This window comes from Lactuca serriola, chromosome 6 (assembly GCF_051521515.1).
Source record: "Lactuca serriola cultivar US96UC23 chromosome 6, Lser_US96UC23_V15, whole genome shotgun sequence".
Taxonomy (NCBI): domain Eukaryota; kingdom Viridiplantae; phylum Streptophyta; class Magnoliopsida; order Asterales; family Asteraceae; genus Lactuca; species Lactuca serriola.
In genome coordinates this window covers 21,584,555-21,601,493 of record NC_136413.1, presented here as the reverse complement: position 1 = coordinate 21,601,493, position 16,939 = coordinate 21,584,555, and the positions used below count along the sequence as shown (strand labels likewise).

Below are 16,939 nucleotides of genomic sequence, written 5' to 3'. Positions count from 1 at the left end.
TAAAGATATTCACAAAAGGGATACATAATTTTGAGCCATATGAAAATAATATAACCTTATGTATTTGTGAAAGTGACCAGTATTTTCGAAAAGAGACATTTTCGAATTTCAGTAATATATTATGTCTATTTTTTCGCATTCACAACAAATATTTTTCCTAAAATGTTTATATTCATTATTGAAATGTCTAATATAATCGATTTTTCAATTAAAATTCATTTTTTATGTTTTCATATAGTATTTATTTTTTATTTGTTATGTTTCTTTGTATTTATATTGGATCACTATTTTTTTTTAATTTCAGAGATGAGAAATTAAATATCTTTATATTTTTTGTTTCTACTATATTCTTACATATTTTAGATGATGACAAGTATCATTAAATTTAATTTAAATTTGATTGAGATGTTAAGTTTTACAGTTGTCATCGTCTTAAATAGTTATGAAAAAAATAAAAACAAAAATAAAAAATATGAGGATATTTAATTTTTGTTTATATGAATGTTCTTCTTTTTTCTTTTTTTCTTAAAAAAGAAATACATTGCTTACTTATTATGTTTCTTAAATAAAAATTGATTTATTTTGTTTACTGTTTTCGGATATTATTTTAAAAGGAGAACGCGCAAGAGAATTCATCGAGCCAAGGGCATCCAAAGAGAACGTAAGGTATATACCACGAGTATAAATATTAGGGTTGGCCAAATCGTCTGATCCGTTCCTGTGAAAGAGAAGACGCACAAAACAAAACAAACACAATTGAAAACACAGTGGGTGGGGGGTGTCTCATCTCTATCTCTCTCTCTCATCTAAGAGCCTGAAGTTAGGCCTTTGTCCTCCTGTGGCTACCTTAAGGTTATGCCGTTTGCCCTACACCAGGTACTATTATCATCATATAATCTCCTCTTTCAATTAGATCTCGTCGTTTCTATGTTTTTGTTTCTCTTTGATTGATGTGCTGAACGATATGCGATTGATTTTTAGGTTGAATTATTTGTTTGTTGTTGATTTCATAGAATCGGATCTCAGTTATGATCGATTTTTATTGTTTCGCGTTTGGATCAGGTTAATTTGATTTGGTTTGGATTTCGTTATAGGTATTAGGTATCGTATCCATATTATATTCTGGTGAGCCTGCGTGCTTGACTTTGGTCAAAACTATCGAGTAAAACAGAATTCATCCTATTATCTTCCATAGGTTCATTTTTTTTCTCGACATAAGACTTAAATGTAACTTTCAACATTTTGCCCTTAAGTTATATGTTTACATCTTTCCAATTTTGCAAAAGGTAGACCAAAATCGGTCAGTTATGAGTCTGTATGTGTATATAGTATTGTCTGTTGGTGTGTAAATAGAGCTCTGTTCATATGACAATGAACTCAGTTGATGCTAATTTATGTTTATTTGATTTTTTTCAGCTTGGAAAGGTTTTAATCTCTACTGAAACATGGAGCAAGTGTGCCTTTTGTCAGATTGTTTCCAGAGACAGGTTTTTTCATTCCAGGAAGTGCTCGATTGGCGTTTTCTCATCCTTGGAGGTTTCCATTTTGTTTCCTTCAATTGCACTTAGTGAGCCTACTGTATATGAGCAGTTAAGCAGGCGTAATGCCATTTTAACCTGAAACTGGTGTTTGATATGTCGCTGTACATTTACAAGTAAGCTGATTTACTTTGTTATGTGAGGTGTATGCGATCATTTGTGGAAATAAGTAAGTGATTGTGTGGTGTATTCTGACATCATTCCTTTTCTGTTTTCAACTTGTAGGGCTGAATCTTGCTTGTAAATGCTGCATTATTGTTGGTCTGACCTTAATTTTAGCAACACTTGTCCTTTATTCCCATGGTTCAGTTAGATTTTACAGTAGATATTGGTCAAAGATTTTGCAACTGAATTTAAGTAGAGTAAATGAGATAGCCATTTCAAGTGTCTTATTGTTGGCTACGAGTATTCTGCTTTTATCTATTCCTGGATCAGTGTCAAGATGCCCTGCATTTCTCAACTGTCTTTGCTTCATTTACCTTGTCAATGTCTTCACATCATTGATCGGGTGTCTTTTATAAATAAGGCTGTGAGGAGTGTCCATCAGAAGCATACATGCCTGCTTATGCATGAAGAATGAAGGTGGATACAGCTACAACAGCCAGGCTGGTGGTTCATATTTTATAGTTTCTTCTTTAGTTTTCTAGGTAAAGCGTGTTATTTCTTCTATGTTTGTGTCTCTTCTTCATAAATAAAGCACTACGTGGAGCTGTAATCGTGAAAATGGAAAGGTGAGATGATTTTTCTTTGTACTTCTTTATCAAACTAGATTGTGAAATCATATTGATCATTCAAGGTTTTTCATTTTTTAATCTAGGTATAAGATAATCAAGGAAGTTGGTAATGGGACCTTTGGGGTTGTCTGGAGAGCATTGAACAAACATAATGGTGAAGTGGTAGGTTTCCCTTGATTAAAGAATCTTTCAAAACTAAGTAAATGCATTTATTAAAGTTTATGTATACTGGTGCAGGTTGCTATTAAGAAAATGAAGAGAAAATATTATTCGTGGGAAGAATGCATAAATTTGAGAGAAGTCAAGGTAACAATGTAACAACATTCTTTAGTCATTCCATTGTCATAACTTTAAGCTCAGAAATTGACCTTTTTACCCTTGACAGTCGCTGCGAAAGATGAATCATCCAAATATCGTGAAGCTGAAGGAAGTTATCAGGGAAAATGACATTTTGTACTTTGTTTTTGAATACATGGTATACAGCTTTTTCTTATTGTGTGTTAGCTGTCATTTTCTTTAACATTTGTTTAATAAAATATCATTACATTTCTCTTTCAGGAATGTAGTCTTTACCAACTTATGAAAGACAGAGTGAAGCCTTTTTCAGAAACTGAAATTAGAAACTGGTGCTTCAATGTTTTTCAAGGCCTCGTATACATGCATCAAAATGGCTACTTCCATCGTGATCTTAAGCCAGGTATTTTCTTGAATGAATAGAGTCGCTTTATCATTTATTTTGTGTTGTAAATATTTTCTGGCTTATAATGAAAAGATTTCATGGTGTCAGAGAACTTGCTTGTTTCAAAGGGTGTGATAAAAATAGCTGATTTTGGTCTTGCTCGTGAGATTACATCCCAACCACCATACACCGAGTATGTTTCAACACGCTGGTAAGTCTATGTTCTTTCACACCGGAATAAAAACCATTTTATGAAAAAAGTTTCCTTTAGGGGACCAAAACCAAAGAAACTTGGAAACCACAGGGACCATTTTGCAATTTACTCGTAGAGATGTTGCTTTTCAACTTAATTATTTTAACGGGTTAAACTTAATCTCGAGAACTATACATGACTATTTCTTTTTTACTTAACTTAATGGATAAGCCAAAAACTTTTACCTCTTTTTTTCCTTCTTTACCCATTCTTTTACTAGCTATCTAAACATGGATCATACAGGTATCGGGCCCCAGAGGTGCTTCTCCAGTCACCAACATATGGTCCTGCTGTTGGTAAGTTGATGGATTTTTATAATGATATTTATTTAGATCTTTTACAACTTTTGTGGAATATTAATATATTTTTGTTTTTACTTCAATCACAGATTTGTGGGCAATGGGTGCAATCATGGCTGAATTATTTACTCTTCGCCCACTTTTTCCTGGTTCAAGGTATATGGCCCTTTAAACTATATAAATAAAAATCATGCCATACTCTTAAATCTTAATTAATGGTTTTACATACTAATACTATCTTGTTTTCTTTTATGCAGTGAAGCAGATGAAATTTACAAAATCTGCAGTGTGATAGGCAGCCCAACACAAAGCACATGGCGTGAGGGACTTGAACTAGCAAGTACAATCAATTATCAGTTTCCAGAGGTTAGTTTGTCTTGTTTTAGTTAAAGACTAAATTACATTTTTGGTCCTTACATAATAAGTACAGCTGATTTTTTCAATTTTGGTCCCAAAAAGTCTTCTTTTGCAATTTTGGTCATTATATAAGGCTCTTATAATTTTTTTTTGTCCCTGTTCCAAGTAAAATGACTATAATTGAGACAAAAATCAGCTATACTCGGGGATAAAAAATAGTCAATATACTTGGAACATGGACAAAAAACGCTGTAAATAAGGACCAAAATTGCAAAAATCAGCTATACTCAGGTACCAAAATGTAATTTATCTTTTACAACTATCATGCTTTATATCTTCAAAAATTTATTTATAATCTTGTTTTTGATTTATAATCTAACCAGTACAAATGATCAAATATTAAAATACACATTAAAAAAACGACTCCGACACTTCATTTATGGATTCTATTTTCTTTTGTTTTGTTGAGATAAACATGTAGATGCCTAATTAAATTATTTAGTTCTTTTACATAATCTATTTTCTTTTGTTTGATTAAGATAAACATGCAAACATGCATTGAATTATTAAGTTCTTTTACGTAAACTATTTTCTTTTGTTTTATTAAGATAAACATGCAGATACATAATTAACTGAAGAGCTGATTTTACTTGATCATGCATTAAATTATTAAGTTCTTTTATGTAAAAGAGTTGTTAAAAATGCAATATAAAGTTTTCTCTTGCAATTTTGGTCATTATTTGAAGTTTTTGTAAAGCTTTTGGAGTAAAATGAGTTGCAAAAGTCAACTATAAAAAATCAGTTTATTGAAACAGAGATGTAAATTGGCATTGCAGGTTGGTGGTGTAAATCTTTCTGCATTAATACCATCTGCAAGCAAGGAGGCAGTGAATTTGATTTCTGTAAGTAGTGGTTTTAAATTTACCATTTTGCCCTTTCCAAACTGCCTAATAATAAGCAATCATATTGAACACGTAGGCTCTCTGTTCTTGGGACCCATGCAAGAGGCCAACAGCTGTAGAGGCCCTTCAGCATCCTTTCTTCCAGGTATCCCTGCCATTTCTGACAAATTATAAAATATCATAATCATTAATCAATATTAACAAGAGATGTCTTTTTTTTTTATTTATTTAAAATAATTTGCAGAGCTGTTACTATATTCCCCCGTCTCTTCGCCATAAGCCTGCTTCTACTGCCAGGATGTCTCCATCTGTTGGGGTAAATGGTAGAGGAGGAGGCATGGAGCAGAAATATGGGTATTCTGGTCATTTGTCTAGTGTGAAGCCCGCTGTGCATGTTACTTCTTCTGCAAAAGTACATGCGTCCTTAAACACAGGTATTTTTGTTTTTATTTTTGGAATATTTTAAAATAAAAATAAAAGCTTGATATGTTTGTGTTTTTGTTTGTGTTGGTGATATTATTTATTAATTTTGGTACAGGGGTGCATCATAAAGTGGAAGTGAATAATAATAATAATAATAATAATAATAATAATAATTATGAGGGACCGGGTGGAGTAAAGAAGGAAAAGACCTACAAGAACAGTGCTAGTGCTGCTGCCAGACAACCAAAATATCGACCTCCTCCTGGAAAGTACAATACTACTACTACAGGTAAGAATTGTTACTTTTCTAGAATAAATAAAGTTTCCGAATGACCATTTTACCCTTACATTCCAACCGACAATTTTCATAACTGAGGAGTTGGAGAGCAAATTCCATCCAGATTAACTCAAAAATAAAGAAACATGGATTTAGTAAAAACGAAACAACTCCTTACTGGAAAAACATTGTGTTTTGTGTAGTAGCAGGTGGAGGGGGAGGTGGTGTTTCTGAGACTGGTGACAAGTTGGGACACATGACTATAGTTGGTTCAACCAGAGTGGGTCCCTTTCCTATTCCTAGACAGCATCAGCAACAGCATGCAAAAGGTTGGGTGCGTAATGGGAGATCTGACTTGTTTCCTGGGAGGTCTTATGATAGAGGTTATTGCAGTAAGGTGGCTGGATGAATAACAACTTCAAACTCAAATGCTATTAAGTTTGCTTTATTTTTAATTTTAATCTTAAAATGTGTGTGTGTGTGTGTGTGAATGTTTTCCGTAATTTTATAAATTTGTGTGCTTGTTCTGCTACTTCGACGTACTATCTGTCTTGTTTCTATAAGAATATTATTTGTATTGCTTGCCGTGTTTTTTGCTATCTAAGTTTGTTGACGGATAAAAAAAATATAGGTTAGAGCTAGAGCAAAACATTAAACATTCAACTAACTAATATCAATTGAGATTTTAAAACTTTGATTAATTCATTACTGCAACAATCCATTTAATTAGCAAGCAACTGTGTTATGAATTGTTGCAGCAAATTTGGGATTTTTCAAGTATTGTTGAGTTATGTTATGGTGCGGGTTAGTTGTAATATCAGAACAAATGTAATGGCAAAGCCAAACATGTGGGATTTGGGGAGCCACTGTGAGTGTGAAAATGGCTGGCAATCGGAATTATAATGTTTAAAATATTCTATAAAATTTTAAAAAGAAATTAAATATCATTCTATTTTTATTCTTAATTATCTTCCTATAATGATAAATGGCTTAAAATATAATTAATTTTTTTCTTCTTAATTATCTTTTCTATAATGACAAATGGCTTAAGATATAATTAATTTTATCAAAATATGCCACAAGATAAATAGAAAGAAAATGTTAAGAGGATATTTAATTTCTCAATTTTAAATGCTTGAATTAAACAATTACAAACGAAAGTTAATAAATTTGAACATCTTATCGAACCATAGCATCAAAAGAAGAGAATTAGTCAAGCTCTTGAAAGTTTGTTCTTTTAATTTTTTAAATAAATATCTATTTAATTTGAGGGGAAGAATTTGTTTACCAACTTTATTAATCAGTAAGTTGTATAATATCTATTTTTTTATAAATCAATTAAAAAGTAGTGGGCACTACCGACAACTGTGTCAAGTAATGTATATAATTGAGAATTCCAACAGACTGCTAACTTCTGTTTTCCGAGTGTAAATAAATACAAAATACCAAATAAAATAACCAAAAATACAGATGGACAAAAAAACGAAATAAAATATGGGTGGCTAAGTATAAGAATGCCCAAAACCAGGGCTATACCAACAACACAACACAACACAAGTCTGTTTGAAATGGATGACAAAACAGAAAGAAAAATCTTAGTATATCGTTAGATTGGAGTTTTTAGTAGTAGTATATCCATCCTCGTTGTTGTTAAAGGTATTGAGATTGTATTCTCTCCCGGTTTTGTTCCCACCATTGCTTTGCATGCACTTCCCCAAACTTCTCACGACTACACACATTAACAACAATATATAAAAAAGCAGTCAGCTACTCATCAATCAAGATATGAATGGATGGGATGAGAATGAGAGTACCTGAATCTGACACGCCGAAGCTCACGTGTTCCATCCACCAATTGTCTGATTGTAATATAAACACCAGGCTCATCTTCCTCTATCCACTCCGAATCAACATCACTCGCATTACTAATCGAAACCGACCCCGCCTCATCTCGCGACGATGTCGTGGTCCTCGATGCATCCATGGACATTGACGATGGCCCACCATACACACCACCCCCACCGGGACCCACATTATTATACTGATGGTTCCTCATCGTGTTCATCATCGGGCTGTCCTTCACCGATCCAAGCTTCGAATAACACGAATCCCTCTACACAATATTCATCATATAAAAATTACAGATGAAAATAGATAGACAGACAGATAAACAGATGGATCAGATAGATTACCCCTCCATCCTCGGACCTAGAAGGCGTGTCAAGCGCTTGACAATTGAACCTCTGCACATTGTACAGCTCCATAATTCTATCATAATTCTCTCCCCACCATCTTTGCGCTTGCCATTTGTCAAACATCTCTCGGCTGTTTTTCATTAATTAATAACAAAATATAAAATAAAATTAAAGATTTTCATACAATAGTGAAAAATACAAGGACCATTGTAGTATAATTTGGTCCCCACATTGATTAACGGGACCATATGCATTGCATGTAGACAAGTCACACGGTTTAATTATGGCTAAATCAAAATCAAATAATTGAGAACCCACTTACTTGAATCGAATCCGTTTGAGGTCGTTTCCACCATTAGGCAAGGACACAAATGTAATTTGAACACCAGGCTCCACTTGAGCCATCCATTCTATAGGGTCATCATCCTCATCCAAAACCAAATGACCGGATTGTCGAGGGGGTTCATATCCCCCATCCCAAACTGGAGGGACTGAACTTGAACTTTCAGGTGGTTGTATCGTGTAAGGATATTTGATTCCTTTAGATAATGTGGTGTCATAATCTGTGTAGGCTCTGTAGTTGTACCCTTTGTTCCCTGGCCCTGTGGGTGGCTTTCCCTTTGAAGACCCAGAAACTTTCAACGCCATGTCCTTCATCTGTTTGTTTGTTTGTTAATTTCTTCCAAATTATTATTCTTCTTAAAAAAATAATTTTTAGGTTTAAATAGTACATGTATTATCATGTACAAATGTGGAAAAATATGAATTAATAGCGAGGGGTATTCAATTATGGGTCTCGTATCGCTTTTACCAACATGGAATTGGATGTTTGTCTGTCTTTTCCACACATCCACTTGTTTTGTAGGGTATATATCACAGGGAATATAACAAACTTTAAACCATTCTCAATGAAATTTGTTTTTTGAAATGTAAGGGTAAAATAGTCATTTTAGTATCATTAGAAAAAAGAAACATATGTATTGTGACTTGTATATACAGCATTCTATAACGGTGATTATCATTACTTCACTCATACACATACTAAACCTTTTGAACAAACAATCGAGTTTTAGAAGCTTCTCAATTGTAACGATTAAAATACACTTGCAATAAAATAATCTTTCTTCCAAATAAGAAAAATACAAAGTGAAAGATTCAAATCATACAAAATTTTAAAAGAAAGAATCAAATATATTGGGATCTAGTATGAAAAGTACAAGTCTCTCTTTTTGACAAAATTTAGGTTCAGAATTCATTTATTTTGTCCTACAGCTTAAATAGGGGGAATTGTCAATTATGCCCCTTGGTTGAATAGGCTGGAGCCAAATCTACCGAATGACTAGAGCAACTGCCAAAAATTTATTTACTGCCATCACACTATTATTTGTGACAGCACTGTAAAAAGTTAACAACACCAACACATGAAATAACATAAAGGAAACACACCCATCCATCAGCTTTCTTGGGCAGTTAAAAGAATTTGGTTCCTTCATTTTGTATTAATAATTACACCTACTTCCGTATCTTTTATCTTCATTACACTCACACTTTCAAATTTACCTTTTTTATATATATATATATATATATATATTTATTAATACCAACCCTTTAACTTTAAACTGAGATTTTTTAACAACTCTTTCACGTAACCAGCTTCACAGTTTCAATGCTCTTTCTATTTATCTGTATTGGGTTTTCTTTTTGTTTTAATATTTGATTATTTGTGGTTCTTGAATTATTTATCTAGTCAAAGATTTAAGATTATAAATCTTTTTTGAAGATATAAAACATGATCTTATTTAGACACTCCTAAAGGGAGAAGGTAGAAAGTATGCGGGCGTACATCTAAATATAGACGACATAACAGCTTTTTTTTCCTACTTGTAACTAACAACAATTTAGTCCAATTAGAACTACGACTAGAATTCCAACTAGAATTATAACTAGACTTAACTCTTTTTAAAAAAAAAAAAGCAAACAGTAGCTATAAAAACTTTTAACACGAATAGGATCTAAAATAATTTTTTTTGAAGCAATCAACAAAACAAACCCGCGTATTCGTTTATTAAGATTTTACCAACATTAGAATGATAAAAGAAATACTAAATATTAAACTTAATGTGTGTGTATATATATATATATATATATATATATATATATATATATATATATATATATATATGACAATGGTATGGTAATGGAACGAAGGAAAAGAAATAGATGTGTTCGAAAAGATTAAGGTAAGGTAATATTAACCTGCGTGGTGAGGGTTTTGACGGCGTCTTTGGTGGCGGGTGCCCCACGCGCCCCCACTTCCTCGCCTCCATCGTCTACCTGCTGCTTTGAGCACGTTATACACGTCAGCATCTTCTCTCTTATTCTTCTTCACACCTCACACTGCAACAAAACAAATGCAATGGCAATATGAAGTTAAGAACCATTTATGACGTCATCATTCGTTGGGGTCCCTCCCTCTAATCTATTGTATAGTATACGAGGTAAAATGAAAAATTAAGGTTAACGTGAAGGTGAAGGTGAAGAAAGGAATGAAGAGGTTTGAGTATGTGTATGTGTATGTGTAAGGGATTTCTCGAATAACCATGGAAAAAGTAAAAGAAGATTTTGATTTTTGTTGGAACCAAGGAAAAAAGTGAAAACGAGAGTAGAGTGTCCCCGGGATCCCAAATTCTGCACACAACTTTGCTTTACCCTTCTTTTCAAGCTTTCATTATTGATCGCAAAGTTGCCTCCTGCATCTGTTGCTGATCGTATCAATATCAACATCATTATCATCTCTCCCGATAATAGGACCACAGGACGCAATACCCCAGTTAAATTTATCAGACGAATTTTGAGGAATTTATGATTCTGGTTTTGCTTAGAAGAAATCAGAGAGGTGAAACAATGCGATCTTGGAAGAAGGAATGATACTGATGATGAATCGCTTTCACAAGTGTGGAAGGTTGTCGAGCACATAAGGTGTTCGATGAATTGACAAAGAGACAAATAAAGTTATACCATTGAAAACGACTCACCTTTGGCTGACCCACACACTCTGTTTCTGTCTCTTCTTCTTCTTCAAAGCCTCACACAACTATCTGTTCTTTTACTTTTGCTCCTATATAATATTCATCACAATCTTTTCCGCTTCTCCTGCAAATCAATGAACAGCAACTCCAAATGAGTACCAAATCGAGCATAAAACAGTGTCAACTCCGTTCAAAGTGCTTAAAATGTATATAAATTAAGAGTTTTCAGTTTTGAAAACTCACGAAACTTGTTCGTCGGTGTGTGTGCTATGAAATAGGATAGAAAATGGACATGGAATCCGGTGATATATGGGAATTGGTACGGGTGGGTTGATTCTTGACAACACTGGCAGAAGGAAGGTATTGGAATGGCGCTGTCTCCTAGCACGGTTGCAGGTGGTCGTAGCATATATATGTATATACGTTCAAATACGTGCGAAAGAGAGAGACAGAGAGATAGAGAGAGAAAGAAGAAGCCAAAAATGGTGAATAGAGACAAGAAAGCAGGAGCATCTCTGGTATTTATAGAAAAGGAATTTTGTATCAATTTAATATTACGAAATTCCTCACTAATGGTCAAATGTAATGGCTTATCACCTTTTATATCTGTTATGTTATTTTTTTAAAATTGGGTTACGAAATGATTTTATTTGGAAAAAATAAGATTGGTTGTGGTTTTGTTATTTTCAAAATAAGATGATTAATTTGTCATTTATATAAACATTGAAATTTTTACTTTTATTTTAAAAGAAATTATATATATATATATATATATATATATATATATATATATATATATATATAATTTTTTGTTTTTATCTATCTTCCTATTCATTATATCAAAATTACGAGATGATATTAGAAAAAAACTAATAGATTCAACATGTTATTATTTTAAATTATTAAATTATCAATATGATGGATTTAATTTATCTATTTAAATATAATATTAAATAAAAAATAGAAATCAAAATAAAAATTAATCTTAAAATACTAAAATATATTTTTTTCAATATTAAGAAAAAAACAAATAAAATTTTAATGTTACATCTAAATCAAAATATCAAATTAACAAAAATTGACAAACTTTTCTAAAAAAAATAGTTTCCAATTTAATAAACAACAATAATAACTAGAAATAACAAACAATAAAAAATATATATTACCATAAAAAGATGTTAAATACATTATTTATTTGAAATCTTCATCATCATTGAAATTCAAAAGATGTTAAATACATTATTTATTTGAAATCTTCATCATCATTGAAATTCAAAAGATGTTAAATACATTATTTTAAAGAAACTAATATTTAAGTTAACAAGGAAATCAAATTTTAGATCAATCAATTTTTAGCAAAAACAATCTAAACAAAAATTGAAGATCTCATTAATAGGAGCTTAACGATAAAAAGAATGTCGAAAACGGAGCACTTATGCAAAAGATATGGATGAAACTTAGGTGTTGTTTGTTTTTTTGGAAAAAAACATCTTCAGACCTCTTATTGCTACGCGGCGCAGCACACGCGCAACACTTTTCATCTCGTAGTTGTTTGTTTTTTAGAAGTCTCCAGAGTCAAAAACCTCTGTGCGTGCTCTGTTTGGCGTAACATTTGTACTGCCTCTTCCAACCTCTTCTTCTTCTTTTTTTCTTGTTGAAAATTTATTTCAGTTTTTCTTTTTCGTTTTTTTTTTTTGTTTATTCTTGTTGATTTTTTTGTTTTTTTATATTGAATAATGATAGATTCTTGATGAAATATCATTATTTTTTTACTAAATATTTTTTTTTGTTGAAATATCATTATTTTTTATTGAAATATCATTAATTCTTGCCGAAATGTTATACATTATTAAATTTTCCGTATTAAAAAACTATTTTTGATTTATAAAATTAGTTTATTTTAATTTTTTAATATCTGCAGCAGTATGCAGATGTTAAAAAAACAAACACGCTTCTTATTACAGTCTGCAGCCGTTTGGTCAACCTCTTCTACTGGAGAGGGTTGCAGAGGTGGTCCGCAGACTTCATGAATTATTGCTTCAGAAAATCAAACAACACCTTAGTCCCTATTCTTCGAGCGCGACGAATTCGATACAGATTTGTAAATGTGAGATACAATGAGAATTAGCCGATGGAGTCTAAATGAAAGTTGTATCACTCGGAAATACCAACGTGTATATAAAGAACGTCAAGAATAGAGATTGTATGTTAAAGATATGGACGAAACTTAGTACCTACTCTTCGAGCGCGATGAATTCGATACAGATCTGTAAATATGATACATAATGAGAATTAGCCGACAGGGTCTTAATAGAAGTTGTAGTACTTGGAAATACCTATGCGTGGATACAAAGAATGTAGAAAATGAAGCTCATACGCAGAGGATACAAACGAAACTTAGGGCCTACTTTATGACCAAACCCCTATAAATAAAGGACGAATTCTTCATATTTCCTTACTCCATTCCTCTAAACTCTCTCTAGAATCCTTTTTTCTTTCTTGTTCGATTTCTCCTAGTTTTAGGGTGCGATAGAGAAACTCTAATTCATCACAAAGCCAACGAAGAGAAGTTTTTAGAGTCGGAGTTTTGTCCGCACAATTTCCCGGTTTTCGTTAAAAGCCCTGTAAGTTAAGCTACATTATTCTATTTTCAATGTAACTTATATTTATAGTCATAAGTCGTATCAGTAATTCCAAGTCATTATACTGATTGATCTATTTACGGGGATGATGTCTTGGCTGTGATTTAGTAAGGTGTTTAAAGTGGAATTTCCAAACAATATACTTCATATACTAAACGGACCTTACCTCTGATATGATCTTACGTGGTTGTTCCTTGCTTGATAGATCTTGAAGTAGACTTTGAGTTAATGATGAATTTAAACTAATAATTAGTCGCAATAAATATTAGACTAAAACTTAGCGATAATAATGCTAGGTTACGTCAAAGGAAAAGACAGTTGCTAGAAGCGAAGCGCTATCCAAATTTCAAGTCGTCACTTTAACAAGTGAGTGCATAGTCCCTTTCATGAACATGATTTTAATACAAGTACTAATTAAAGTATTAAATATATGTTTATGTGTGAAATATTTGATATTGCTTGAAATACGTGTTAAGAGCATTTCTGATAATATATGATGATTTTGAATAAACCTAAATTAATTAAGTTGAATATCGGGTAGAATCTTCTTGTACGGGTGTGATATACACTGAGGATAAAACTTTAAAATGTGTCATTGATTCGAGAGCATGGATTAGACATAGTCATTTGTCCCTAGTCCGAGAGTATGGATCGTTTCGCTGTGAGGATCGACGGGGTGGGATAAAATTGAGGCGAAATTGTATATTGCAAGTTCATATATATATATATATATATATATATATATATATATATATATATATATATATATGATATAACATTGTGGGATTGAAATCCCTATTTACTCATCAGGTTTCCCAACCTGACCCACTCAATCTATTTGTATCACATGTATCAGTGCAGAAATACATTACACTGAGAGATTAAAGGATATGTAAATCAGTAGTGTAAATGAATGTAAGCTCTGTTTATACTTATGTTTTTGTATTGACGATGACATCCTAATGTTTTAATATAAATAAAATATATTTCTTCTGAAATGTTTTGATAATATATTTATCATATTTTTGGGACAGATTCCGCAATAATATTCTTCAAAAGGGATACTCTGATTTTTAAAAAAGCATAAATAAATTTTTTAAAATGTCCGTGAATTTGGGGATGTCACGTATAGGCTCAGGATACTAAATTGATCTTGTCATCATTCCATTACTGACCTGAAAACTCACCACCAGTATCACAGGGGCTTAAAGATACACAACCATCAACCCACTGACTTGTAGGAACCCCATCAATCTCTCTCAACACCAAAAAAACACCCCATGAGTTATACCCTTCTATAATGCACAACTCTTTTCACAGAACGGGTTGCAACCAACATAAAATCACACGAAAACATGATTACACCAACCAAACACCCTATGAGTCATACCCTTCTATAAAGACTTTTATGGAGTTTTCCCTATAGTTTATATGAATCTTGTTAAATGTGACCTGAACATTTGGAGCATTCTCATGGAGCATTTGAGTTCAATGGAGCACTTGGAACTAAATGGAGCACTTGGGGTTAATGGAGCATGTAACAAAGGAATGAATAATCTGCGAAGGGAATTGATCATCTAACAAAGGGACGGATCAAGTGCCAAAGGAACGGATCATCTAAAATGGGGTATGGAGAATTTGTTAGAGGTTTAGAGCACTTGGGGGTGGAATGGAACAACTTGATGCATAGTTGCGCCATTTAATTAGGTGGTGGGACAATTGGAAAGCATGTTGCACCATTGGCATACACGTTGTGCCACTTTGGATCATGTTGCGCCATCTAGTAGATGTTGCGCCAAAATGGAAGAGGTTACGCCAACCTCGAAGATATTACGCCAACTTGGAAGGATGTTGTGTCACTTTGAAGGAAGTTGCGCCTTCCTTGCACAAGATGGGCCATAATCATGCAAGATTGTAACGCCGGCAGATCCGGGCTAGCCAATTTAGAGACAATGAGCATCAAAAAATAAGTTTTTAATGGAAGATTATTTAGAATAAATAATCTTAACTAAGTTGTAGAATATGTCTCAAGGGTTCCGTACATATAAAGAACGCCGAAATCCGAGTTATAACGAACAAGTTATGGCTCGACGAAGTTTTACAGCAAAATCGGCACGACACCGGGAAGCGTAAAAAGTGAATTTACGATAGAAGATTTTTTAGCCTTAGTAGTCTAAACCAAAGTCATAGAGTATGTTAAAAAGAGAAAATCCATAAAAAGAACGCCCAAATCTGACTTCGTATGAGGAAGTTATGATTTTTCAAAGTTTCGGCTTAGAAGTGTACAGCCCCGAAACTCGAATTTTAGTTTGAGCGGTTTTTGGCTTACGCGACCTAAATGAGAGTTGAATATCTCATTAATAGGAACTCAACAGTAAAAAGATGGACGGAAACGGAGTTCATATGAAGGAGTTACGAATTCTTCGCGGTCATTTAACAGTCTAAACGCCTCCTACTGTTAAATTTGAGATCAGTCGAGAATTAGCCGATGGAGTCTAAATGAAAGTTGTAGATCTTGATTTTACCTACACTTTGAAAAAAAGAAAGTTGAAAAAGGAGCTCGTATGCGAGAGTTATGATTTTTCTATGTTTGAAGGCTGATACGCGATAGGGGTGACGTGACACCACCAGAATTGGACACGTGGCACCACCAGAAGGCTGCCACATGCCCCAACTCGGCGATTAGATCCTCCTAATCGGGGAGTCCATCAGTCATCACCCCTATAAATAGAGGTGTCGGGTTCCCTCACTTCTTCACACCTTCAAACCCTTCTTTCTCTCTCTAGTTTCTCTCTCTAAAGCCCCAAACCCCCCCTAAAGTCTAGGTAAACCCCCTAGCACCCGAAGGAAGCCCCGAGGCTCCTGAAGCCTCGAGAAAAGAGCCTTTCGGCTCAGAAACTCTGCTCCAGCGAAGCCCGGTTTTCGAGAAAACCTGCTGTAAGTAAGCTATGCCTACGCTATCTTTAGTATAACTTATGTTTCAATATAGTAATGTTATTAGGACCTTATAAGGAGTAGTTGGGCTATTATTATGGGTTATATAAGTATTGTTTAACGCTTATATAATAGTAATAATAGCCAGACTATTAATTAGTCTCAGCGAATATTAGACTAAACCCTAGTGATATTGATACTAGGTTTTGTCGAGGAAGTTGTTTTAAGAGTAACAAAGTGTTGTCCGAGTGTCGAGTCACCACCTTCCCAGGTGAGTGCATAGTCCCTTTCATGAACATGATTTTAATACAAGTATCGATTGAAGTATTAAATATATGTTTATGTGCGAATTATTTGATGTTGCCTGAGATACTTGTTAAAGAACATACCTGATTATTTATGTTGATTTAGGATAAAGAGTAAACCTAAATTAATTATGAGGAATATTGGGTAGTGTTTTCTTACGAGTAAGAGTGAATTATACTAAGAGAATAAAACCTTAGTATATGTCATTGATCCGGGAGCATGGATTAGACATAGTCATTCTCCCTAGTCCGAGAGTATGGATTAGGCATAATCATTCATCATTAATCCGAGAGTACGGATTAGTCATTCATCCCTAGTCCGAGAGTATGGATTAGGTAAAGTCGTTCATTTCTGATCCGGGAGTATGGATT

The 16,939-nt window shown here is 33.3% G+C and overlaps 2 protein-coding genes across 4 annotated transcripts; one reads left to right on the top strand and one right to left on the bottom strand.

Moving 5' to 3' along the window:
* The first annotated feature begins 672 nt into the window (after positions 1–672).
* On the top strand, positions 673–6,041 carry LOC145059097 (cyclin-dependent kinase F-4-like). Of its 3 annotated transcripts, none has more exons than XM_079006965.1 (16): positions 673–876; positions 1,417–1,654; positions 1,764–2,269; positions 2,356–2,434; positions 2,510–2,578; positions 2,658–2,747; positions 2,831–2,969; positions 3,060–3,162; positions 3,448–3,500; positions 3,593–3,659; positions 3,761–3,869; positions 4,697–4,762; positions 4,839–4,907; positions 5,007–5,196; positions 5,301–5,474; positions 5,672–6,041. In XM_079006965.1, exons 3-16 carry the CDS (start codon positions 2,262–2,264, stop codon positions 5,869–5,871), a joined length of 1,416 nt encoding a protein of 471 aa, XP_078863091.1. In that variant the 5' UTR covers positions 673–876; positions 1,417–1,654; positions 1,764–2,261; the 3' UTR covers positions 5,872–6,041. The 3 variants fall into 3 exon arrangements, with proteins under 3 accessions (XP_078863091.1, XP_078863090.1, XP_078863089.1); XM_079006964.1 differs by having other exon boundaries at positions 674–876; positions 5,669–6,041; XM_079006963.1 differs by having other exon boundaries at positions 676–876; positions 5,666–6,041.
* Positions 6,042–6,828: 787 nt separating this feature from the next.
* On the bottom strand, positions 6,829–11,187 carry LOC145057922 (protein Brevis radix-like 1). The gene is made up of 7 exons (XM_079005834.1): positions 10,930–11,187; positions 10,693–10,810; positions 9,914–10,054; positions 7,980–8,314; positions 7,655–7,787; positions 7,277–7,575; positions 6,829–7,191 (listed from the first exon to the last, which is right to left on the bottom strand). Exons 3-7 carry the CDS (start codon positions 10,022–10,024, stop codon positions 7,113–7,115), a joined length of 957 nt encoding a protein of 318 aa, XP_078861960.1. The 5' UTR covers positions 10,025–10,054; positions 10,693–10,810; positions 10,930–11,187; the 3' UTR covers positions 6,829–7,112.
* Between the last annotated feature and the right edge of the window lie 5,752 nt (positions 11,188–16,939).